Genomic DNA, 27,611 nt, shown 5'->3' on the forward strand with positions numbered 1-27,611 from the left:
ATCAGAGACTATTTGTTGAGGCAGAATGGCTTGGGGTCTGCACTTGCCAGTGACAGCCATGTTTCTCTGCAGTGCCTGGAGCAGCAGCAGCTGGCATGGGCGAATCCGAGGAGGAATGCAAGGCTTCCAGAGCTTCATGGTCTCAGACAGTAACATGAGTTTCGTTGAATTCGTCGAGCTGTTCAAATCATTCAGGTAGGACATGGTCCTTCTTCTTACTCTTCTTCAGACCCACAGTTGGAAGGCAACCCTAAAAGGGAGGTGTTTTCCATTCTCCTCAGCATCAGGAGCCGCAAGGACTTGAAGGACATCTTTGACATCTACTCTGTACCCTGCAATCGGTCTGCCTCGGAGTCAGCCCCACTCTACACCAACCTGACAATCGAAGAAAATACCAGCGATCTTCAGCCTGACCTAGGTTGGTTTCACAATTTACCATTTCCCTTTGAGAGCTTTCTCTCCAAAAACCAAGGTAGGAGATCATCCAGCCATGTACACTTTCAGCGTGTCACTCATGGTGTGCTGCTACCTGGAGCTTGGTGAAACTGAGAATTGTTTCCATAGTCATTTGATATTGAAGGGTAGGCAGGTCCTGTGGGAAATCCATCACCACGTAGTCTTTCGGCACTTAGTTAAAATTGGGGTGTTTAACTAAGAATGTTCCAGTCCCTCTGAACACTTAGCACCCTTTCCCAACCATTTCCAAGTGTCCATAAAGAATGGACTGTATCTTAATTGAGAAATAACAGTTTCTCTCTTACCTATAGGTAAGTGCTCGCTCAGGCCTAGGCAGTGATTGTCTGTGCTTTGTCAAGGGGAGTCTTTGGTGACCTCAGCAGAGAATGGCTTTCCTTCTTTGTAAACCAGAATGTCTCCTTTTATTCTACTTATAACATTTTAACTATCAATGAACTTTAAACTTGTTCTTTTTCTCCTAAGTTCTTGATAGAACTATAAACATGAAAGAGCACACACACTCACATGGACATACACATATACACACATACACACACATATACACACATGCACATGCATGCACATACATACACACATGTGCATGCATGCACATATACACTAACCTTCTTCATGCAGTTGCTTCATAATTATTTATAACCTTATGTTGTCCTTGTATGAATATTAACTCTTATGTAGCTCTCAAAACATAAATACCTATAAACTAACCAAGTAATTGTGTCTTTTAGATCATTACATTTTATCTTCTAGATTCATTGTAGGTTTCTGGAAAATGAGCAGAAATCAGAGTTCCCATACCTGATTCTGCTACCTTAGAACACTTAGGACCTTAGAACACTTCAGATTAAAATGTAAAATGACAAAATAAATTAAATCAAAAATAAATGTAAACTGACACAGTGATGGCTTCTTGATGAACTAAACACACTCTTAACGTAGGGTCCAGCAGTTAGTCTCTTTGATTATGTGCCAAAATTGATTTTAAAATGGTATTGATGCAAAATCTATATACAGATGTTTATAATTACACATTTAAGATACTGAAACCTTTAAGATTACATTTCTTCTGCCTCTGCCAATGAAAAAGCTTAGAAGCAGTTATTCTCAAAAGAAAGAAAGGAAAAAGGAAGGAAGGGAGGGAGGGAAGGAGGGAGGGAGGAAGAAACCCAGGGCTGGAGATGGGTCAGCAGTTGAAAATATTTGCTGCCCTTCTAGAGAACCCGAGTTCAGTGTCCAGGACCCACATTGAGAGGTTCACCACCCTCTGTAACTTTAGGTCTAGAGGATCTGACACCCCTGGCCTCCCAGGGCACCTGCACTCATGTGCACACCCACCTCCAACTCCCCTACATACACATAATTTTTTTAAGTATTTCTTTCAAATCTGAATTTGGGAGAGATGTGATGGTACATACCTTAATGCTAGTACTCAGGAGGCAGAAGCAGGTGGATCTCTCTGAACATCTTTCCAGTCCCTACATTCATTCATTCATTCATTCATTCATTCATTCCTTTTGCTTTCTCTTTACTGTGGGAAGCCAGGGACTCACACCAAGTCTGCACATTATTTGGACAGATTAGAGCTTCATCAGGGCACTGACTTCATAATACCGATGAACTCTGTCAAGGAGACTTCTGAATGGACTGTGGGTGGCTGTGTTTCAGATTTGCTGACTAGAAACGTCTCCGACCTGGGGCTGTTCATTAAAAGTAAACAGCAGCTTTCTGACAACCAGAGGCAGATATCTGATGCTATCGCTGCTGCAAGCATCGTGACCAATGGTACTGGGATTGAAAGCACGTCCCTGGGCATATTTGGGGTCGGCATACTCCAGCTCAATGACTTCCTGGTGAATTGCCAAGGAGAACACTGCACATATGATGAAATCCTGAGCATCATCCAGGTATCACATGTATGGCATGTATGACACATCATGTATGGCATGTATGATATCACATGTATATATGGCTACATGTGTATGGGGTGTATAACATATCATGTATGGCATGTATGGTATCATATGTATAGCATGTATGACTTCATATGTATGGCAAGTATGATATCACATGCTGGCATATATGGTAACACATGTATGGAATAGATGGTAACATGTGTATTGCATGTATGATATCACATGTATAGCATGTATGGTAACATGTGCATAGCATGTATGATATCATGTGTGCGGCATGCCGCTTGCTGGTCTAATACTTTGATGTTAAGAATTTTACCTAGTCTATACTTTTCATATCTGGGATATAAATAGAATTTCTTTTAATGTCAAGTCCATAGGTATTCTTATAATTATCACAGGTTCTAGAGCATCTCTGACTCAATGACAATTACAAGGAAGTTGTGCCCAATTACTTCTCACTGTTCTAACACATACAACAGTCCAGAATTCCAATCTGTTACTTATCATGTATTTGTTAGCTCTTACTCTGCAATCCATGTTCCAAGAGCAGAGAATATAGTATTGGATAAAGTCTCATTCTTCTACACAGCTTACTTTCTGGTGTGTGAGGCAAACACTAAACAAATATACACAATTTCAAGAGTGAGCCCGGTCAGGAAAGGGTGATAACAGGAAGGCTGAGCTGGAGAGGGGCATTTGGGCAAAGCTCTGAGTGAGTAAATCATTGGAGGTTCTGAGAGAAGAGAATCCTCAGAGAAACATGAGCAGCTCACTCATACCCTGGGGCAAGAGTGAGCTGGGGATTTATGAGGAGCATCAAAAGCTACCATGATGATCAGAGCCAGGCAGGACAGGCAGATGCAACTTCAGGCAGAAGTCCAAGGACTAGCTCATCTAGGACTTTGAGACCGCAGGACGGACAGGGGTTGACATCTGTCCTTGTGAAACGAGAAGCTTTAAGAAGTTTTAAGCAGGAGGGTGCGTGATCTATGCTTCAGAAGGTCTGCGTGAGCCCATGTGGCAAGGAACTGTCCTGACAAAAGATGGAGATGGGTGGAAACTGTCCCAGGAGCCCAGGCGAGGGGTGACAGCTACAGAGAGTGAAACTTCACTGTGGCAGCGTCACAGGCAGCAGAATTAACTTAATCTCCTGATCTGGAATCCGTGGAATCTGTGGAGTAGCTGTGTGACCCTTGGATTTAACCCATATTGATGCTAAAACTGAGGGTTCACTGTGACTCCACTGAGCGTATGTTTCGTGAGGCTGCTCCAAGCGAATCATTGAATCACTGCACCCCACCTCCCACTGCTGGACGGGAGTTGCCTTTATTACTCTCACCGTCTCCTCAACTAATACACGCACTGTGTTTTCATATAAATCAGCCTTATTCTTTTCTCTCACTACCTTTTTTTTCTCTTAAATAAATATGCTTGGTATAATAAGCTCATATGTAATAAATATTTTCTTTTGGACTAAAAACCTACATCTTACCAGTACATAACTAAAGTACTTCAAATATTTGGTTGAGACATCTCTTCAAATATTTGGTTGAGACATCTCCTAATGAAAACAGAACAGTTTTATTTTTAATTGTGTGGTGCTATTTTCTCCTTCTTAGTTTCCTTTGCCTAAAAAACATCTCTTTTTAAAAATTCCCTTGCAGAAATTTGAGCCTAGCGTCAGCATGTGTCATCAAGGCCTACTGTCATTTGAAGGGTTTGCAAGGTAACTCCTCAGACCCTTTTATCGCATCACTCAAGAGTACACGTTGCTCTGACGCAGCCTTAAGAACATGTGTTTCGTTTAGGTTTCTGATGGATAAAGACAATTTCGCCTCAAAAAATGATGAGTCACGGGAGAACAAGAAAGAACTGCAGCTACCCCTCTCCTACTATTATATAGAATCTTCACACAACACCTACCTCACCGGCCATCAGCTCAAGGGGGAGTCCTCTGTGGAGCTCTATAGCCAGGTACAGAGAGTGTCGCTGCGGTGTGACTTTCATCACTGAACCCCCCAGACTCCTGTAAAGTATGGCTTGAACTATACAGAGCCATCAAGTGTGGGAAAACAGGCTACACACAGTGGTGTTTTCTTTGCTTCTTTCTGCCTCCTTGTTTGTTTGCTTTCCCCTCAATCTATACTTACCCTGCATTGTAGGCAAAGAAAAAAAAGAAAGTGTTTGTTTGAGACTCAGCTTTTAGATCTCAGTCGGATCTACCCCTACTAAAATTAAGATTTCCCCTGGGAAAGCTATCCAATCATCTCACTAAATGCTGAATAAATCAATATATATTGTGGTGGGAAAGCATAGTAGGAAATGCGGCTTTCTTGCAGAGCTAATCCCCCAAAGTTGTTTGTTTTGTTTTGCTTTGCCATTCGTTAGACAAGCCATCCATCCCTATGGCAACCAACTAAAGATAAAGCTGCATGGGCTGGAGGCACTTTCCTCCAGGCTGAAATCCATGGGAACGTTCTGGGAAACAGTGCAGTGGGCTCTCTGGACTGGGAAAAGCACATCCTTTGACCCAACCACCAGCCAGCTCTCATGTCTCTCTCTCTCTTTCTCTCTCTCTCTCTCCTCTCTCTCTCTCTCCCTCTCTTCTCTCCTCTCTCTCTCCCTCTCTTCTCTCCTCTCTCTCTCTCCTCTCCTCTCTCTCTCTCTCCTCTCTCTCTATCTCTCCCCTCTCTCTCCTCTCTCTCCTCTCTCTCTCTCTCTCTCTCTCTCTCTCTCTCTTCTCTCTATCCTCTCTCTCCTCTCTCTCTCTCTCTCTCTCTCTCTCTCTCTCTCTCTCTCCCTCTCTCTCTCTCTCTCTCTCTCTCTCTCTCTCTGGTCCAGGGAATGCAAGTGTGTGGTTTTATGCTTCTGAGGGAGTACAAGCTAGGAAACAAATTCTATCACAACCATACACCCCCAGCCGTGAAATCCCTTTGTTCTCCAGATTGGTCCAGTACTGGTGGTAGACCATGACACAGTTTTCCCCCAAAGTTTGTTTAGCCCAGAATGGGCATGGTGGCACATGCCTCTCTCTAATCCCAGCACTCAGGAGGCAGAGGTACACACATATCTTCCTGAGTTCGAAACCAGCCTGCTCTAGAGTGAGTTCCACAACATCCAGGGCTCTGTTACACAGAGAAACCCTGTCTCTAAACAAACAAACAAAATTTTTTTTTAATCTCTGAATTCTGAGGAATTTTTATTAGGAAATGAAAATGTGTCTTCAGAGTAATGATTTTCAAACTAGGACTCTGCCAAGGGCCTTCAGCTGCTTGTGCTGAAATGAGTAAGCCACTGCCAAGAAGGGGCTTTACCCAGTTCTGCTACGGGACCACTGACCCATCTTTTATGCACTTTGCATACTGGACATTTATTTTCACAAGGAGCTCCAAAGTCAAGAGAAAAAAAAACTTTGTGGAACAAGCGAGATGGTTCAGTGAATTAAGGCACTGGCTACCAAACCTGATGACTGAGTTCAATCTCTGGAACCCATGTGGTGTAAGAGAGAACTCCTCCAAGTTGTCCTCTGATCTCCATACACGCTATGGTATTCATATGCGCATGTACACACACACACATACACACACACAAACACACACAAAATAAATAAGTAAACAAACAAACAAATGTAGATTTTTTTAAAGTTTAAAATCCATTGTTCTGTAGGAAATAAATATATATTATATTTTAATTGCTCTACATAGTTTATATGTACATTCACATGTGCATATTCATAGTTATATCTATACGTATATACATTGTGAGTCCAGTCTTCACAACAAAACAATCAAGGACCATTTCTGAGCGTTGATTTCCAACTCATTGTTTGACTTCAAGAATTTTTAAATTCCTTCATATTTTACCCCACGCAGAGATTACCTCAGCTTTTGACTAAGGCACAGAGGCCCTCACACCTCACACCTCACACCTCACAGGGACTGCCTGGTGTGATTAGACCATGGGAGGAACCCCTAAGCTCATTTCTAATCCTCTTAGGCTCTCTTAGTCCTCTCAGTTACTTCCCATAGTTTCTTTCCTGGGCAGATGAAAAACAAAAACAAGCCCTGTTCTCCTTACCTGGAATTTCCGGCCCTAGTTTCCCTTTTTTAACCTAATACAGAGACATTAAGTTATACAGACTTTAGCAAAAACCTATAATCTTTTCATGTTGAAACCCCTATTACCAGTGGCTGACCAGTTTCAGCTCATCAGAGAGGAAGCAGTCTCACTTGCAGCTGACATACTGATTACATAGCTCTCTTCAGCTATGGCAATATACCATAGATATGGTGGCTACCAACCGAAACTGATGGGCTTGGGATGTGGGGAATAAAGGCCACAAACTATACCAAGTTCTAGGAGAACCTGTGGAGAATCTTGCATTAAAAAATCCTGTACATCCTGCTATGTTTAGTTGAAAAAACTCTTAGAGGCCAAGACATCCCAATAATGGATTACTGTTATGTGGAAATAATTGCATGTACTCTCGAGTCACACTATATCAGCTCAATTGCAGATAATCAATTCCTTGTCTTGGGCCACCTTTTCACCATGTGATGATTTTAAAGATAGTCTACAGACAGGTCTAGGGAAGATAAGATTGCTCCAAGCAGATGTTACAAAGCTGCAGTTCACAAAAATGTGTTGAGAGTCCTCCTGCTTCCAGCCTAAGATCCAGGGTAGTCAATAGATGCTGCCTCATCTGCATCACTGGCAGGTTCTCACAGCAGTCTGCTGAAGAGGCAAAGCTTGGTGGGTGGGTGGGTGGGTGGGGCAGTGTGTGAGTGACCACTGGTACCCGCTTATGCCTAGGGAAGAGGGGAACTTACGGGCTACTTACTTTCTCTGCTCTGGATGCAATTCCAGGCTTACATAGCCAGGTGAATCTTTGACAACTCTTTGCTTCTATTCTTACATGCTACGTTTTGATAGCAAAGTTGTTTTCTCATTGCAGAATTTGGGTCTTAACGGAAGAGGTTATATCAACATTGGATACTGATTTATATAAATGTTTACTCACCTTATTAGGGGGTCAAGGCTTTAATTCACCATCTTCACCTCTACTGACAATTCCTTAGACAGACAGTATGCTAATTACATTTTTTACATTTGTCTTTTATTGAAAATAGATTCTTTTCTCATACAATATATTCTGATTACAGCTTCCCCTCACTAAACTCCTCCAAGTTCCACTCCCCTCACTTCCAGATCTACTCCCTTTCTGTGTCTCATTAGAAAAGAATAGGTTTCTAAGAGATAGCAACCAAACATGGCAAAATAAAATATAGTAAGATGAAGCAAAACCTGTCATATCAAAGTTGGACACGGCAACTGAACTGGGGGGAAGGACACCTAAGAACAGGTGCAAGAGTCAGAGAGCCACTCTTTCTCACAGTCAGGAGACCCATCAAAATATTGAGCTAATAGCTGAAATGTATGCACAGAAGAGCTGGCTCAGACCCTTGCAGGCACTGTTCCTGCTGCCTCAGTCTCTGTAAGCTCATATGTGCTTTGCTTAGTTGATTTGGAGGGCTGTGCATCCCCCATCCTCTCTGGATCTTACACTCTTTCTACCTCCTCTTCCACGGGATTCCCTGAGCTCTGACGGGAGGGATTTGATGGAGTCCTGAGATTTAGACTCTCACTCCACATAATGTCTGGCTGTGAGTCTCTGCATCCGTTCCCCTCTGCTGCCAGAGGAAGCCTCTCTGATGATGACTGGATAAGTCACGGATCTATGAGTACAGCAGAATATCATTAGGGAAAAAATTGTTGATTTTTTTTTTAATCCGTAGTGTCTGGACTATCTAGGTCTCTGAACTATCTAGTCTCTAGTTCTTGGCTATCCAAGCAATGTCGGGTGTAGGTTCCTTCTCGTGGAGTGGATCTTAGGTCAAATCAGACACTGGTTGACTACTCTTACAAGTTATGTGTTATTACCTTAGCATTCTCTACAGGCAGAGCAGATTGTAGGTCAAAGGTTTTCTGACTAGGTTGGTATCCATGTTTCTCTTTCAGTAGCCTAGAGAGTACCTTCCCACACCAAAGAGTCTGGAACATAAGGGTGAGGACTCTACTTAGACACCAGCTCAGCTTTTCTATGTTCAATGAGTTGTATGAGTGTTGTCCACCTCAATGGGACCCCACTGTCAGTTTGCAGAGAGTAACCTTTTGTCTTAGCAATAACCTGGGTGATTTGGGGATTTCCATAGGACCCTCTTCACTAGGAACTCAGTTGAATACAACCTAGTCCTGCAAATGGAAGCCTTGCCTAGCTACAAGACACAGCCAGGCTCCATATCCCCCATTACTAGAAGACCTTGTTAGGATCACCTTCATCCATTCCATGAAATTTCCACTGCACTAGGTTTCCACACCACTCCTCAAATGCATCCCAATTTCTGACATCTCTCCCCACACTCTCTTTTCCAACTCTGCCTCACCAACACCTTATCCCCACTCCTTTCCCCACCCATCCCCAGTCTGCTCACAAAATCTGTTGGGTATATACCCAACATTTCTGTCTATTATGAATAAAGATACAATGAACATAGTTGAGTTGTTTTCACAGTCATTCTTTGGATATATGCCCAAGAGTGGTCTAGCTGGGTCTTGATGTAGATTGATTCAAAACTTTCTGAGGAACTTCCATATAGATTTCCACAGTGTCTGTACAAATTTACACTCCCACCAGCAATGTAGAAGTGTTGTTGGATATTTAATAACTCTATTAGTTCTTATTATGACCTGGCCAGCTCCTAATAATCAGGACAGAGTCATATTGACTTATTTAATCAGCTTTAGCACAATTGCTGGATGATTACCCCTAAACTGTTTTTCTACACTAGACTGGCTACTTCCCAGCTATGCTCCTTAAGTTACTTCCCGATAGTCATCCTATCTGTGCAGGATTTGCACCATCAGGCCATTACCTGGTTCTCCATCTTCTTTTCTCTCTCTCCTCCCTCTCCTCTCTGCCTGTGGTTCCTACCTGTGGCCCCCAAGGCAGGGAACTGAAGCCCCACTTATCTCTATTCTCTCCAGTAATTGGCCATTGGCCACTTTTATTTAACCAGTCAGAGAATGTAGGTAAGCGAAGTTTACACAACATCGTTCGGTGTACTTTTTTTTTCTTTTAGTTAATTTTTTTTTTTATTCAGTCACTTTGCTGAAGGTGTTTGTCAGCTGTATGAATTCCCTGGTAGAATTTTTGGGGCTAGTTATGTATACTATCATATTGTCTGCAAATAGTGATGCTTTGACTTCTTTCTTTCTAATTTGTATCCCCTTGATTTCCTATTGCTCTAACTAACACTTCAAGTATAGTGTTGAATAGATAGAAAGTAGACAGCCTTGTCTTGGTCCTGGAATTGCTTTGAGTTTCTCTCCACTTAATTTGATGTTAGCTATAGGTTTGCTGTATATTGAGGTATGCACCTTGTATCCTTAATCTTTTCGTGACTTTTATCATGAAGGTGTGTTGGATTTTTATCAAAGGCCTTTTCTACATCTAATGAAAATGGTCGTGTAGAGTTTTTTTTTCTTTCAGTTTGTCCATATGATGAATTACATTTACTGATTTTCGTATATTGCATCCCCACATCTCTGAGATGAAACCTACTAGATCATGGTGGATGATCTTTTTGATGTGTTCTTGGATTTGGCTTGCAAGGGTTTTATTGAGTACTTTTCCCAGCCATATCCGTAAGGGAAACTGGTCTGCAGTTCTCTTTATTTGTTGAGTCTTTATGTGGTTTGGGTATCAGGGTAACTCAGGTACTTTAAAACCAATTTCCTTCGGTTTTTATTTTGTGGAATAATCTGAGGAGTATTGGCGTTAGCACTTTTCTGAAAGTCTGGTAGAATTCTGCTCTAAAACTGTCTGGCACTGGGGCTTTTTTTTTTTTTTTTTTTTTTTTTTTTTTTGGTTTCATTATTTTTGTTTGGCTGGTTGGTTTGGTTGAGAGACTCTTTTAATGACTGCTTCTATTTCACTCGAGGATATGGGTCTATTTAAAGTGCTTATCTGATCTAGATTTAGCTTGGTAAGAAGTAGCAATTGAGAAAACTATCCGTTTCTTTTAGATTTTCCAACTTGGTGGAGTACAGGGTTTTCAAGTATATTCTTATGATTCTATGGATTCCCTCAGTGTCTGTTGTTATGTCTCCTTTTTCATTTCTGATTTCATTAATTTGGATATTTTTATCTGACTTTTAGTTAGTTTGGATAAGGGTTTGTCTATCTTGTTGATTTCCCCAAAGAAACAACTGTTTGTTTCATTGATTCTTTGTATTGTTTTCTTTGTATTTTATTGATTTCAGCTCTCAGTTTGATTATTTCCTGCCATCTACTCCTCTTGGGTATGCTTACTTTTTTTTGTTCCAGAGCTTTCAGGTGTGCTGTTAAGTTGCTAATATGGGTGAAATCACTCCATTTTTTTTTAAATGTAGGTACTTAGTGCTATGAACTTTCCTCATTGTACTCATTGTTTCCCATAAATTTGGGTATGCTGTGTAATCATTTTCATTGAATTCTAGGAAGTCTTTAATTTCTTTCTACCTGTCCTTGCCCATTTTTCATTCGGTATAGAGTTGTTTTGTTTCTGTTAACTTTTAAGTTTTCTGTTGTTTCTGCTGTTGTTGATATCCAGCTTTAATTCATAGTGGTCTGATAGAATGTGATCAATTTTCTTATCTGTTGAGATTTGCTTTGTGTCCAAGTATGTGGGCAATTTTGAAGAACATCCCATGAGGTACAAAGTAGAAGTTATATTCTTTTGTGTTTGGGTAATGTGTTCTGTAAATCTATGTTAGGTCTTTTTGGTTTGTAACACATATTAGCTCCAGTATTTTTCTGTTTAATTTTATCTGGATTATCTGTCCTTTGGAAGAGGTCTACAGACATCCTACCTGGTTTTCTGGCAGGTGTGGCCTACTAGAGATGGGGGATAGGATACAGCCAACAGTGAGGGGAAGGTGGTTGGGGGAGGTTGATGGGATACACAGAAGACTGGGGGTAGTGGGTGGAGTTGCAGTTGTTATTCTGTAGCCGAGTTTGGAAGGAATGAGACTGGGGTATTGTGTCTGGGGGAAACACACAGAGAGTGGCTTCTAATTTTTAGACATTTCATATCAAAGAATGAAGGACACTTTTAAAAAGAAAAATGTCATGTTCTTATACTTGCTTTAGCTTCCAAAATTTTCACTTCTAGTAAACAGTTTTCTTACTCTGATTTGTTCTTTCTATCCCAAGCCCATATTAATTGTGATCTTTGGTCAAAATGACAAATATCTATGTTTTATTTAATATTCGTAACACAAATGTTGACTGATGTGAACTGTGTGCTTGGTTCAGTTTGAGGCTTTCTCTCCCAGTGCTCATCTGAGATGGATTCATTCATTGATCGCACAGGTCCTCCTGCAAGGATGTAGAAGCATAGAGCTGGACTGCTGGGACGGGGATGATGGGATGCCCATCATCTATCATGGGCATACACTGACAACCAAGATCCCCTTCAAGGTAATGCTTCCCATCAAATCACAGGACATTCTTTTCATTGAAGTTACCTGCTCTACTAAACTATACCTTAAGTCTGAGGACCTTGCCCTAGATCTGGAAGACTTTCAGAGTGTTTGCAGTACATAGTGACGTGAACAGGCTCTTTTTTTTAGGATTTGATCTAGAGTTCTTACTAGATCTTTATTCAACTAAAATTTAAAAACCGCTACCTCATGTTGGAACATAATGATATTGTTGATATTTATCTTCACATGGTATAATGATAAATAAAAATGGGGGCTGTTCTCTTCCTAGAGAAATTAAAGGTCATAAACCCTGCTGTCTTTACTGACAAAGGAAAATATTATGTGTCAGAAGATAATTAAGTAATCACCATTATAAAGTAGAGAGCACTACTTCCACCTGGGAAGATAGATCTCCCGGAAGACTGGCCTTATTAGATAATTTTATAATCTACATAGCTTATTAGTTTAGCTATGCAGTTACTCCTCGCTCAGAGGGTCTTAAGCTATGTAACATCATTTTTCTCTGAGCTGTGGCTAGGCTTGGAAGGAATACTATTATATGAAATTATATGAGATAGTAGCTAAAATGAATTTTTCTTTAACTCATTTTCTATTTGTCGTTCATAAAACTCTTGCATTGTATATTAGTAAATGGCTATGTTTATAGATACACATTAAAAGATGTGCACTGTTTTGCTCCAAATATAGTATTAAATGTTTTAATATGTCTTGGGCTTCACTATATCACATACTATAAAAAAAATGTCTTTTACTTTCAGTATTCTTTCTTAACCTATACTGATTTTTTTCCATTTAAAAATAGTAATAGTTGTTCCTTGTAGTATGGGAACAAGACTCAATATGAATAGTTTGATGTCTTTATACAAAATGTACTAGTTTCTTGCTTAGTTTACAAATACATTTGGCCCTCCTCAGCAATGGATTCTACATCCATGGATACAACTATACAACTACAGGTCCAAAAGTGGGGTCAAACTGTGTGTATAATGAATTTGAATAGACTTTTTTTTTCTTGTCATTATTTTGAACCAATGTGTTCACGTTGTACTGGGGATTCTAAGTATCTGACAAGTATTTGAAGTTGGTGGGAAGACAGATGTGTGGAGATGATATGTAAATATTATGCCATTTTTTTCTTAAATGTAAGATCTAAGCATCGTATAGATTTCAGTATCTTCAGAGGTTCTGGAATTAATTTCCCATGAATCTAAAGAGATGCCTGTACTTTTGAAAAGATGAAAGCCACTTTAATCCAGAACCTGCTGGCTGCAGCAGTTAAGACACTCTCTGTGGCTGTGACCAGCCTTCTGGTGACGCCGACAGACGCCTGACTCTAATGAGCTGTTTGGGTCTCACAGGAAGTGGTGGAAGCCATCGATCGCAGTGCCTTCATCACCTCAGACCTGCCAATCATCATATCCATTGAGAACCATTGTTCATTGCCTCAACAACGAAAAATGGCAGAAATTTTCAAGGTTAGCTCCATCTAAGACACTATTATCTCTTAGTTGTTATTGGTACCCACACAGATGTAGACCACAACACAGCTGGACATTAGCCATGAAGCATGTACTGTTAGCGTTCTACAGACCTAAAAAGTGACAACGCTCAGAGAGCTTTGGATTTTATTTAGGACGGTCCCCCCTTTTTGTCTGTAAGGATATAGGTATTGCTTTCTGGTCTCCTGACCCTTTTCAGGAAGCCTTGGAAGGTAAGAATAGAGCAGTTCTCCCATGCTCCTGATAAGACCGGACGTCACCTGGCAGTTGTACATGAAAAACCCGAAGCTGTTTCAGAGAAAGTCACATTGTTGTGCCCCAAACTATATAGAGGGATTTAGCAAGTTAGACCATTCAAAATATTTTCTCTATTAATAGTAAGATTCCTTATACAAGGGAAAATTAATGCAGTCAGATTAAAGAGCAGATTTCTATAAGACACTTCGCCCTTCTCCAGTGACAGAAGCATTTGTAGAAATACAGTTCTCATGGAAGAAGAGACCACTAACATGGGAGTGTACTCCAGTCTGAATACCAAGAAAACTTTGAATTTTCATATTGCCTTAGCCTCTACACTGGCTTTTGTTTGTTTGTTTTGTTTTGTTTTGTTCTTATTTATTTTAAAATAACTAGAAATAAAAATTGCCCATATTTTCTATCGTTATCTTAAGTAGTCATCCTGTGTCTACCCTCCACCTACGGTCTCCTTAAGAGAGACATTCTGCTTCGGGCACTAGCATTCATAAGTCCTTGTGAAAATGCCATCTATGCTTACTCCATGGTTGGAATGAATACTCCCTCCCTGTTGCCTCTCATCTCTTCTGTCTGTTCCCAGGTCTCTATGCTCTGTGTTTCTGAATTTCCTGGAAATTAAGCCGCAGCTGCTCATCCCATCTCGGCTTGCTTTCCTTTTAATACATCTGACTCCAGAATACTTTCCTAAGTCATAACAGCTGCTTCCCTCTCCAGTCTGCCCTAGATCTTCCCCTTTGCCCTCAACACATCCCTTCCTTCCAGCGGGGAAACTGCCAGGAGAAGAAACAACCTCTTCTTCAGTTCCTTTTCCTGGGATTTCTAAAACAATTCAACGAGGCTGGGATATCCAGTGTACTTAAGAACTGTAAATATACGTATCGGGTAGAGGTGGAGGGCGTTGATGGTGTGCTTTCTTTTATACGTTGTAGAGTGTGTTTGGAGAAAAGCTGGTGGCTAAGTTCTTATTCGAGACCGATTTCTCAGATGACCCAATGCTTCCCTCACCTGATCAACTTAGAAGGAAAGTACTCCTTAAAAACAAGAAGCTAAAGGCCCATCAGACACCTGTCGACATCCTAAAACAAAAGGTACTCCTCTCTGACTAAGCAGGTTAGGAGTATGCCGTGGGCTCGGGGACAAGGAAGTTCACGTCGTTTGGACTTTTCAGATGACTTGCGTCATAGCCAGCGTTTGAAGACTGAGATTCCTTAAATGATACACTTGATTGGGGGATTTCTAATTCATAGACCCGTAGATTCTCTCCTCCACTAACCTACAGTTTCATTTTGTAAGTTGTACCCATGTGGACTATACCTCCATGTTTTTAATTTTGTTCTAAGTGGAGTAACACGTGACTCTTAACTCTGGAGCCAGCCGTCAAGGTTGATAGTCCCATAACAGGTGACATAGTCCTCTTTAGGGAGAGCATGTGGGACCTGGGGTGAACTGAAACAGCCCTAAGATCCCAGTGTATCATAGACACATGGCAACACAGGGCGTTTTCTCTTCCATCATGCAAGAGTTAAGTGTTCAAGCTCCAGTCTATAAAGATAGGTCCAGATTCCTCCAGAAAATGTCTTCAAACTCTTTTTGCTTAAGCATCAAGGATTTTGAAAACCTATATAGCTCTCATATTTTTGTCTCATTTTTAAAAACTATGGTACCTTGTTCTAATGACCCAGGCTAGCCCAGAGCTCCAATCCTCTTACCAAAGGTGTGAATCACCATGTCCAGCCTCTCATACATGTTATATTGGTTTAACTTTTTTTTTTTGAGACAAATCTTTCTGGATACCCCTGGCTGACCTTCAATTCATAGCAGTCCTCCTGCCTCAGCCTCTTGAGTATTATACTCCCAAGCCTCACTTTACATTCCTAAGTACATTAAAAATCTTATCACAAGTTGAAACATTTACAGGGTATAATCCTAGGATATCATTTATTTATATCTACATGCCCTCAAATATTAGATGCAAAATAGGCCTCACTGCTGAAGCAATCACTCTTCCCTCTAGACTTAATTTCTGTCTGAAAAGTCTGATTTTAAAAAATAATTCATTAAAGCATTGTATTCTCACCCCTATGATAACCATCTTGATTTTGAATTTTTACTTCAAATAGACAGAAAGCAGGAAAAAGTTAGGGAAAAGAGGAGGAAGTGACTGTGTCCTTGAAGGTATTTTCTAGGTAGATACAATGGTGTTTCCTTGTCTCCTTTACATCCTCAGGACTTTCTTTCAGACTCTTCACATTCTTAGGTGTTCCTTTCACGGGGCCTCAAGCATCATGCAGAGATGATTAGTGGGTGAGAGTTGCATCTCTCTGAATAAAACAGGATAAACACTTTGAGGGAAGTATAGGGAGTGAGGAAGGGTGAGAAGTCAGCTGTCCTCTTATCCTCAGGCAAACCTGATTGTTTAAATGATACAAACACAGAGGTGCTAAAGGTCCAGAAGTGGGTTCCTTTAAAACGTGCCCAAGGGGATGACAGAGAGATGGCTCAGCAGTTTAGAGCACTGGCTGCTCTTCCAGAGAACTCAGGTTCCATTTGTAGCTCTGACACAGTAGCTCACAACTGGCTGTAACTCCAATCCCAGGAGCTCTGATGCCCTGTTCTGGCCTCTGAGGGCACTGCATATACATAATACACAGACAAAAAAATGCAGTCAAAACCTTGACACAGAAAAATTGTTTTTAATTAAATTAAGAAGTGCCTGAACCTACGTATCCCTAGACGCCTCTGTACTCTGTACTCTGTACTCTGTACGCATTGTACAACTGAAAAACCACATAGACCCTCAATCCGAGAGTTGCGTAGTCATCACCTTCGGAAGCCAAGCAGGAAAGACCAGTGTAAGGAGCCAGCTGGAAGTGGTGACGACCAGAGTGTGCCTATCTTCAGGACTGAATGGCTCTAATCAGATCGTTTTAAAAGAATTTAAAGTATCATCTCCATGGAGCATCCATTATGTGTCCTTGTAATCCTAGCTACTAACAAAGCTGGGAGAGTTGCTTACTTCATCCCAAGAACAGGGGTACTTGGGAAACACCGTGAGAGCCCAATCTCCTTTAAAAAGGAATATGCTAGCCCAGTGGTTCTCAACCTGTGGGTCGCAAGCCCTGTCGGTTAACCTCTATCTCCAAAAATATTTACATTATTATTCATAACAGTAGCAAAATTACAGTTATGAAGTAGCAATGAGAATAATGTTATGACTGGGGAATCACCACGGCATGAGGAACAGTGTTAGGAGGCTTGAGAACCACTGCGCTAGCCAAATAAATCTGTTTCAGAGACGAAACTCCTCCCCCAAGGCCCAAAAGTTTCAAATCTTCACCATGAGCACCATGGTCCTGACCTCACTTTTGCTTCAGTTTCTGAAAACCATAGAACTGTCTGTGGACTTTGTAGTGAAACTCTTTAACTAAGATGCTAGTGCCTGTGTGTATGTATACTCTAGCTGGTCTTCCTTAGAGGTAAGGGACTGCCCATCCAGAGGGGAATGCTGATTTCTTCTAGAATATTGTTTTCTCAGGCTAGCTCCTCCTCCTCTTCCTCCTCCTCCTCCTCATCTTCTTTTTCTTCCTCCTCCTCTTCCTCTCTCGCCCTCCTCCTCTTCCTCCTCTTCTTCCTCTTCTTCCTCCTCCTTTTCTTCTTCCTCTTCTTATTTGCTTATTTTTTAGATATTATACTTTCTTTTTTTTTCACGACAGGGTTTCTCTGTATAGCCCTGGCTGTCCTGGAACTCACTTTGTAGACTAGGCTGGCCTCGAATTCAGAAATCCACCTGCCTCTGCCTCCCAAGTGCTAGGATTAAAGGCATGTGCCATAGATATTATACTTTTATTGTAAGCAATTTTATGTATGATAAATATTGTATAAATTTTTTATTGTAAAAATAAGGAGCATAGGAGAAAGTTAGAATAAGCAGTTAATACAAACTGTATTACCAAGTACAGTGTAGCAGATCATCACAGATGATATGTATATAAAAGGAAATCTGGAAGAATGCTGAGTGTTTCACAGACCGAAAAACAAGGCCTCTAAATCAAGATGGCTGTGTGAAGTGCAATTACAGTTCTAGGTGCAGAAACAAACTTACAAAGTTATAATTACATCCAAGACAGCAGAAGTCATAACTTTTATCAGCACCCCAAGTAAAAACATAATTACATGTTACACATGAACATTTTATGTCACTCTGAGGCCAATTGAAGTTTTATTAGCATATACTCATGATACAGCATGATGGACTTCATGATTATAGTTTTGTTCACATGTACAATGTGCTATTTTCACACTTCCTTACTCTCTTGAGTCTAACCTTCTACTATCCTCTTCCTCTTCCCAAATAAAACTGCTCTGTGTTCATATTCTATATGTGTGTGCATGCACATTTGAATACACATGTGTACAAGTATATATGTGTTTCTGAGTGGATATATGTGAATATATGTGTGTGCACATGTGTGCATTATGTGAGTATATGCTTGTGTATGTGTGTATGTGCATGTGTCTGTGTACGTGTGTGTGAGTATGTATGTGATTATGAGCACTTGCTTGTGTATGTGTGTGAGTGTGCATTGTGTATGTGCATGTGTCTGCATATGTGTGTAAGTGTGTTTATGAGTGTGTATGTGAGTGTGTGTGTGTGAATATGCATTGTGTGAATATGTGCATGTGCCTGTGTATGCATGCGTGAGTGTGTGTATGTGTGTATGTGTGTGCGAGTATGAGTGAGTGTATGCATTGTATGAGAGTTGCCTGTATATATGTGTGTATATATGTGTGAGTGTGTGTGTGTGTGTGTGTGTGACTTCAGGGTTTCAACACACCACTGTGTGACTATGTGGCACTGTTGCCAGTAGGCCTTCTGCATTGCCTCCTGTCTGCACATGTGACACTCCTTCACTTCCCACAGGGTTCTGCTAGATGGTTTGCCTCTTGACTCCTGCTCCTTGACCTTAGCTTGACTGCTCATTTCTCTACAGTGATACACAGCCTTGCTTTTGGGGTTCACTTGTACCTGGAACAGCATTTGGTTTTTTTCTAAAATTAAAAAACAACTCACATTCTCTCCCCTCTCCTAACACCTCCCAAATCATCTATCCATTCAACTTCACGTTCTTTCTCACTCTTCAAAAAAAGAAAAAAATACTGATACCAGTCACACACACACATCAGTTGCCAACTTCTAAGCATATAGAGTGCCCTGAAGTTGTTGATAAACCCAGTACTCCAGTACTACTCTATTGAAAAGAAAATAATTTTCCCTCTCCTTGCAAATATTAGTTACAAATAGCTTCTTGGTTATGGGTAGGACTTGGTGCCTGCTTTTCCTTTTCTGTGTTTGCGCGCGCGCGCACGCGTGTGTGTGTGTGTGTGTGTGTGTGTGTGTGTGTGTGTGTGTGTGAGAGAGAGAGAGAGAGAGAGAGAGAGAGGAGAGAGAGAGAGAGAAAGATCACATGTTGTGGTGGTCAAATACCAACCTTCATGAGTTAGTTTTCTCTTCCTTCCTTTCTTCTTGGGTTCTGAGGACAAGTTCAGGTTGACAGGTTTGTGTTCCAAGTGTGTTTACCTTCAGAGCCATCTTGCAAGCTCATATCTTTACTTTTGTTCACCTCCCACTGGAATTTAGCAATTCCTCTGATTATAAATACAGAAGGAAGAAAACAGTAGTTTAGGCAATACCTGTGTATTTGTTTAACCAGGAGAAATGACAGTTTTCTTGTTGTCTCACAGATGTTAGTAATATCTGCAAGAAGTATTTCTATTCATCCTATTTTTCAAAACTATCACTTGACCCACTATCATATGTTTTTAACGCATTTCCTCAAATTTTTGTTTTAATGATTTATCATTATTATCTTTAGTGGGAGGGGGCGGTGTGTGTGTGTGCACATGATTATAGGCAAAGTTACCTGTAGAGGTCAGAAGTATCAAATCTCCCTTGACGTTAAACTTACTTTTCAAAAACTAATTTCATATTTACTTATTTTCTCTGTGAGTGTTTTTCTTGTGTGTATGTCTATGCCTGGAGCATCAGATCCTCTGGAACTGGAGCTATGAATGAGTAGTTGTGATGCATTGCGTGGGTGCCAGAAATCAAAACAAGTGCTTTTAACTGCTGAGCCGTATCCCTAGCCCTTTTACATAGGCACTCTTAACCACTGAGCCATCTGTCCGGCCCCAGGTTCCCTAAAATTTCTAAGCCTGTTTTGTTATTTTGATTTATAGTTCCAATAACGATAGCATCCGTTGAAAAGTCCTCTCTAAACTACAACTGTTCTGGTCTGCTTGTCCACAGGGATTCTAGAATTGTTCTCAAGGTCAGAGGACTTTCAATATTATTTTAACACAGGAAAAAAATTAATGTCTTAGCAGAGACTTCCTGCTCTAAAGCTGATGGGCTGTTTCACTCTGTCCCTCGGGACCAATGCTAGTTTTCCAAGCATCAGAGGTTTTCTCTTACAGGACTTTCTCAAGGGTTTAGGAATCCAGATACCACACACAGGTTCCTTGTGATTATTTCTAAAAGTTCTTCCCAAGTTCTTCCTTTAAAGGTGCCGATACACACACGCACACACAGGCATGCACGCGCGCACACACACAGCTGTATCCAGAGTTTTGGGGGTCAAAAAAAAAAACCTGGGCTACAGCAGCCACAATAAACTAAGCTCAACCACTGGCCCTTATGTGCCAATTAGAAACATGTGTAATGGTGGAAAGCAATGAGAAGAGATTCCTCCCCCACCCGCCTGGGAGAAAGGCCGGATGGAGGAACCCCTTAACATCACCCCCATCTTCAGGACACAGGCAGGACATTAGCTTTAAGTGGAAGGCGAGAGGTGTGCACAGGTCTCTGTCCTGGACCTGTCAGGTGATCCAAAGAAGTCCTTATCCCTGAAGGAATGAGATTCTTAGGCGAGTACTGCTGATTCAGGGAGCAGCCTCCCCGTTGTGGATAACTACCCTCATCTGAGTGCAGGTGGGAGAGTCTGTTCAATGAGGTACTCTTGTTCTTGTACTCTAAGGTGACTTAAAAGGAAAGGCTAAGGATAATGACTTATCTCCGTTCCTTCAGACTTGACAGGTTAGGATAGGCGACAGGTTAGACAGACACTGCTTGAGTGACTGTCATGCCTGTATGCCAAGGAACACAGAGTAACTCATGTAAAGTGGGGTAACCCCAAGTAAAGAAGCCAGACACAAAATGAATCCAAGATGCTACCCCTGGCTCTAGCTATCTGTGGGCCCCAGTGAGGAGCCAAAGCTAATAGCTGGTGCCTGTCTTACACTAAATCCAGATATTTTCTTCTCACACAAATGAACCTGGAAAGGGCAATTTGATTTTACAGCTGTGGTAAGCACTTGGTAGCAGTTTTGAAGGTTTGGGTAGAAGCTCACTAAGTTGCATGTGCAGTCTTTAATTGTTCCTATCTTTCAGGCTCATCAGTTAGCATCCATGCAAGCACAGGCTTTCACCGGTGGGAATGCCAACCCGCCACCTGCCAGTAATGAGGAAGAGGAAGATGAGGAGGATGAATATGATTACGATTACGAGTCCCTGTCCGATGGTAAGAGACACAGAGCCTACTGCTGTGAATGGGGAAGTGCTCACGTGATTGGTTTTTGTTTTTTTGTTTTTCTTCCCAAATAAGTCTGGAACTCCATAGATAAGCAATACAGATGATTTTAATAATGTCTAGGGGTTTGAGAATCCAGACACATAGTGAGGACAGAGGAAGAACAGGGTTCTATTAAGTATCACAGCCACACTCTAGGAAGACAAGAACCGCTTGGAAAGCAAGGGGAGGGGGTGGGGTGTAGGTGTCACTCCAGAAATGAGTTTGTAGAGGAAGCGGCGGGGGTGGGGGTGGGGAGGTAGGGGTGGGGGTAAGAACAGAAAAACACACCTTCAGCCTGTGAGTTTCTGAAGTGGTAAAAGCTCTTGGCAGATGGTTCAGTCTCTCTCTCTCTTTCTCTCTCTCTCTCTCTCTCTCTCATGCCACCTGCAAGGGACAGTGTCATTACTGTTCTGCTGTCTCTCTGGGGATCTGGCACCAGAAAGAGGCTCGTTCTCCTTCCTCCCTGTTCTCGGATTACTAACCCAACAAGTCATTTCCTTCTGGCCCCACAAGAGAGAAAAACATGAATGATGTCTAAAGGTTGCTAGTGAAGGATTCTTCTCGAGTCAGAACTGGGGTCTGTGTGTGCTTCACTTGCCTGTAATTGGTATCATTAGCCGGAGATTACACAGTGTTTTCTCCTGCAATCTTGCTGATAGTTGGCTTTTACTTTGGTGCCCTCTAAAAGGTATCAGTGTTCCCATGAGAAAACACCAAGGTTTCTAATTGCGCAAACCTTTTTTTTTTTTTTTTTAAATGAGACAGAGTCTCTTTGTTTAGTCCTGGCTGGCCTGGAACTCATGGTCTTCCTGATTCCATCTCCTATGTAGCATTCTATAGTGGGCTGAGGGTTTGGCTCAGTGGTAGAGCATTTATATGCCTTGTATCAACAAAGGCCCTGTGATCCTTGGCACACACATGCTGCTTGTGTAGCTGTTCCCACACTAGTAAACATTTGCCATTGATGTAAAGACCACTAAGCTTCTCGTGTTCGTATTAGCTTCTCATGTTCAAGTTTGTTTCCAGTCATGTTTCAGTTCAGAGCCCTCATTACTGGTAACGGTCTAGTTGTGTTCTGACCTAAACTATAATGCTAAGCAGTGACCATTTACTATTTAGCCTTCGTAATAGCTGACTATCTCATGCCATCAGCTAAAGGCACACTTATTTGACTGGAAATGCCACGAGGCAATAATTTGAATGGAGTCAAGACAAGTTATTAGCATCCTAGACCTAAACTTGTCACAAGAATGTGTAGAGTATCATATTGACGTGTCCACCCCCATGATAATGCCCCCATAGCAAAATAAATGGACCCAGAGAATAAATGAAAAATTATACTGATGAAATCAGCCAGTCCAGATGTTATTTGCTCCTGTAGTAATATAAATTCTTTCTCCATCATAAATTACCCTGGGGCTTTTTTTGTACTGTTGAAAGCAGGAAAGGGAGCTTTTTAAATTAACATTTCCGTATTTTTTATTTGCAAATAGTGAAATTAAACAGAGGAAAGAAAGAACGTTCTGATTTAGTTTTGTGTAGGGAAGTAAAATTTAACTCTACTCTCCCACGGAATTTATAAATTAGTCCTATGCATGTTCAAGGTTTGGATGGAGTATTCATTGAAAGCTGAGGCCTAAGCAAACTCTACTCCCATGGTGTATGAGGCTTTGGATAATGACGTTTCACCACTAGGAACCAGAAGTTTCTCTGATATGTCATGAAAAAGTTCTATCGAATGTTTGATGGTGCTCCCACATACAGACATTCTCTCTCTCTCTCTCTCTCTCTCTCTCTCTCACACACACACACACACACACACACACACACACACACACAGAGACCCCTCTGTGATCTATGACAGCTGAAGTCCACTGTCATGGCTATTTCTCATTTCATTTGAAAGATCCTCTGGCTGGTTGACTTCCAAATAGGCCTTGAGGTCATGGTATGCCTTGTGAAGTTTGTCCTATGACAGCTTATATAGGCAACCATTAAATGCCTTAGCAATGGTCTGTTTTCAATGGTGGTTGCAACGCATCTCTCACGTCTCTGAGTTTAATTAAATCTATATCAAGAATAGTACAATCCTAACTAGTAATATGAATGAGCAAATTTTAGCATGATTCGAATTAACAATGCTTGCTTTGGAGGTTTTTGTTTTGTTTTGATACGAGGTCTCACACAGTCTAGGCCAGCCTTGAATGCTCTATGTATCTGAATATGACCTTGAACTCCTGATCCTTTCGCTACCCAAAGACCAGGATTGGCTGCATTTCCTTTATTGCTAGTCCTTGAATCTATGACAGTCAAAATATTAGTTCTCTAAGACACCTCCTGATTCATTCCCTTGTGATCTAAGCTGTTGTAACCTGTGCTTTGCTCCATGCCTTAATTTGATGTATCTGGCTCTGACTTAATTCTCCTTACCTGTATTTTCTTTCTGCTTCTCTTTCTCTGTAGCAGATGTCCTTACTGCTTCCCCTGTTCCTAACAGTCAGGAAGGTAAATGTCATTTGGACCCAGTATTTTAACTGCATGGATGTCTGCATTATGTCTCCACTGTTTTGCGTCTGATTAGCATGAAGTTGTGGCACTTCTGTGCATAGAAATGCAGTGAAATTATTGATCTCTTGGTAAGCTGCATGCCCCTGATTTGGTATAAGGATATTTTGGTCTAAGCATTTGTGGTCCAGAAAGGTAGTGAATCTAGAATGAGATATTAGTTCTCTTGCTTTTCACTTTAAAAGAATACAATCATGACATACTTGTTCTGAATAGAGCTGTCAAACATGGCAAAAAAAAAATCCAAGATTATCTAACATACTTAGAAATATTTACATTAAGATTATAACTTAAAAACAATAGTCATGAAAATTTTACTTTTCAATGAATTTAAATGGAAGAAACTTTGCATTGTGCATAACAATAAGCCTCCTCCCGTGAATTTTGGCTTTGATGTTTCTGGGGTCAAAAGAAGCAAATAACTTCATTTCAAAGGAAGCCTGATTAACTCACAAATGTACCACATAGAAATGCTTGAACCACTAGATCCTTCCCAGACCCGTGTGCCATCAGCCTTTTGACATAGGATACATCTATCTGTGCAAAGTGGGCCTTTTCATTTAGAGTATATCTGTATGGTACTAAAACTACTGCTAAATGATTCTGCGAAGCTAAATATATAACCCAGATTTTAAAATTGTGCTTCAAGTCATCATTTTGGCAACATGCAGCCAGCGTCTCAGTCTTCTGGATACACACGAGTAGTTGGATCTCCTCACACAAAGCCCTGAAGGGAAGCATTTGGTTCTTCTTCACTGATGCCTGGTAATTCATTTTCAGACAATATTCTGGAAGACAGACCTGAGAACAAATCATGCGCTGACAAGCTTCAGTTTGAGTACAATGAAGAGGTCCCCAAGAGGATAAAGAAAGCAGACAACTCCTCTGGCAATAAGGGAAAGGTAGGCGATCACTTTTCTTTCTTTTAAAGATTTTATTTATTTAATGTATGTGAGTATACCATCTCTGTCTTCAGACACACCAGAAGAGGGCATCAGATCCCATTACAGATGGTTGTGAGTCACCATGTGGATGCTAAGAATTGAACTCAGGACCTCTGGAAGAGCAGTCAGTGCTCTTAACCACTGAGCCATCTCTCCAGAGATGGCTTTTCTTTACATGATTCTTGAACTTTTGGAGTTTTGTCACTTGGCTGGGACTCCCCTCCCCTTCTTTTTTTTCTTACTCAGTCTCCCTCAGATGCCCAAGTCCAAGTGGAGATGCTATAGGACTACTGCCTGCCACTTGCCATAATTTCACCCAACCAGTACCCATTGGGGGTATACGTTGGCAGGCACTGGAATGGTACCGGGGATTGGTGGGTTAGTGGTTGAGACAGACCTGTAAGCCATGTTAGTTGATAAGCAAGAAGCATAGTGATCTCACTGTATTGCCAGAGGATCAAGAACAGGGCGTCACGGAAGATACTCTTTGAAAGTAAAGATTTGCCCAAGTGTACAGAAACAGGCCACTCCAGCAAGAGGACAACATTAAAGTCATTCACACCAAGAACATGAAAGGAAGCCAGGTTATGAAGAATTAGCAACACCACCGAGATCTGAAAGACACATAAGATACCCAAGTCTCACCCCGAGGTGCCTCACAGCCTATAGACACTGAGGAAATCTGTTCAGACAGTGGCAATGTCAAATTTTTGAAGCAAAGCATATAGATCATCAAGCCTCTATTAATTCAACAAATGTGTATAGACTACTCCCTGTGAAAGATAATGCATTCTGTCCTAAGAGACATGAAGGATGAATTAGACACAGTCCTTTCCCTCACAAAGGCACTGAGATATGAATGTGAAGAAATACTTAGTAAGGAGAAGCATTCTGACCATGAGGGAGAGGTATAGAGAAAGCGCTTTGGGGATTCAGAGTGAGGGGACTCCACCTTCTGGTAAAACGGTGTTATTTTCCTTGAAAGGTGTATGACATGGAACTGGGAGAGGAGTTTTACCTTCCTCAGAACAAAAAGGAAAGCAGGCAGATTGCACCGGAGCTTTCTGACCTCGTCATTTATTGCCAGGCAGTAAAATTTCCAGGTAAGAGTAGTCAATAGTCTATGATTTAAAGTTGCCAAAGGATAAAAGTGTGCTATTTGTCTAATGAGGTGTTTTGAATACTCCAAAATAACTTGATTGTGTGATTGAAATAAATAATTTCCATAGATCATCTCCGACTTTTCATAATAATTCTCCAAGGTTAGTGGATTTCCACTTGTATTTTTTTAAACATTTGTTTCTTTCTTTGTTTGTTTTTTATTGCATGGGTGTTTTGTCTGTGTGGATATATGTGCATCATGTGTGTGTGTGGTACCTTCAGACTCCTTGGAACTGGGCTTATGGACAGCTGTGAGCCACCATGTAGGTGCTGGGAAACAAACTCAGGTCTTCTGCAAGAAAAGCAAGTCCTCTTCACTGGTGAGCCATCTTCCCAGCTTCCTTCCACCCATTCTTAAATAAAACAAATTCTGAAGCACATAAAGTAATTTCCCCCCAAGATTTCAGAGCACACATGTAGAACTATAGAAATTGACTTGAGCAAAGAAAGATATTTGGTTGCTGATGTACTTTAAGGAAGAAGAAGAAGAAGAAGAAGAAGAAGAAGAAGAAGAAGAAGAAGAAGAAGAAGAAGAAGAAGAAGAAGAAGAAGAAGAAGAAGAAGAAGAAGAACTGTAGCCTGAAGATGCCCAGCCTCCAGTGCAGTTCAGCTCAGGCACATGCCTTCCCTCTCTCTGTCATTCTCTTTCCCCAGCCATTGAGTTGGGAGGCAGCTATAGCAAGCCACCATCAGAGGCTTCAAAACTCGGGTTCAACCTGCCATTTCTTCAAAACCTCCAGCAGAAGTGATACTGTTTCTCGCTGACTTACTTTCCCAAACCTTAATCAACCCCTGTAACTGGAGGGCTGTGGTATTCTGAATATCTGGTGCTGGGAGGATCTCCACATGACAGCCTGGACTACATAGTCCCTGAGCTGTGGGTTTGAGGCTCTGCCCAAACCATAAGGAAAGGAGTTGTGGGAAGAGAGGAAGTTTTCCCACTTGGCCATTGCTGGAAACACAATGGACTTTATGTGGTGAACCACTTCAAAAAAAAATTTGTTCACTAAGTAAATGTTAGATCTATGAATCTGAAGCCTGTCTTGTTTCCAAAGTCCCTCCTTGAACTGCATCTACTCTGCCTCTAATCAGGATGAGTTTGGCTCAATTGTGTACTCCATAAATGTGGACCAAGAGATGAAAAAAGAATAAATAAAAAGATAGAAGTCAGAAAGATTAGTCTTCTCATACAAATAATCCTCCAATCTGAGCTCTTTCCCCACCTCAGCAATCTTGGGCACAAGGGGTCTTTGTGTTTCGTTTTCTTCCAGAAACTATAAAGCTTTTGGCAGCTGCTACTGCTCTTCTGCTAGTAAACCCTGTTGCAGATGATATGAATGAATATGCAGCAAATATTTCAAAAACATACCGGAAGGTAGCACTTAAATTTAGTGGTTAGAGACAGCTTGGCCGTTAAGAGCACTTGCTGCTCTTTCACAGGACCCAGGTTTGGTTCCCAGAACCCACAACCACCTCTAACTTCAATTCTAGGAGAGCCAATGCCCTCTGATTGCCTCTTTGAGGACCAGGCATTCACATATTGCACATATGCACAAGTAGGCATACATACATACTTGTACATTTTTAAGCTTTTTAGTTTCATGGGACATGATTTATGCCGCA

The 27,611-nt window shown here is 41.2% G+C and overlaps 1 protein-coding gene across 6 annotated transcripts in view; it reads left to right on the forward strand.

The window, feature by feature from the left end:
* The window catches only part of Plce1 (phospholipase C, epsilon 1), a 304,072-nt gene that overhangs the window by 243,595 nt on the left and 32,866 nt on the right, over window positions 1–27,611 (forward strand). For all 6 annotated transcript variants that reach the window (XM_006527394.3, XM_011247380.2, XM_011247379.2 and 3 more), the window contains 11 exons: window positions 73–195; window positions 282–418; window positions 2,140–2,378; window positions 4,055–4,116; window positions 4,199–4,364; window positions 11,803–11,910; window positions 13,295–13,411; window positions 14,620–14,778; window positions 21,138–21,267; window positions 24,664–24,785; window positions 25,813–25,930. In XM_006527394.3, coding sequence (XP_006527457.1) covers window positions 73–195; window positions 282–418; window positions 2,140–2,378; window positions 4,055–4,116; window positions 4,199–4,364; window positions 11,803–11,910; window positions 13,295–13,411; window positions 14,620–14,778; window positions 21,138–21,267; window positions 24,664–24,785; window positions 25,813–25,930 — 1,481 coding nt within the window. The remainder of the gene's footprint in view (window positions 1–72; window positions 196–281; window positions 419–2,139; window positions 2,379–4,054; window positions 4,117–4,198; window positions 4,365–11,802; window positions 11,911–13,294; window positions 13,412–14,619; window positions 14,779–21,137; window positions 21,268–24,663; window positions 24,786–25,812; window positions 25,931–27,611) is intronic.

The sequence above is a fragment of the Mus musculus genome, chromosome 19 (assembly GCF_000001635.26).
Source record: "Mus musculus strain C57BL/6J chromosome 19, GRCm38.p6 C57BL/6J".
NCBI classification, from domain to species: domain Eukaryota; kingdom Metazoa; phylum Chordata; class Mammalia; order Rodentia; family Muridae; genus Mus; species Mus musculus.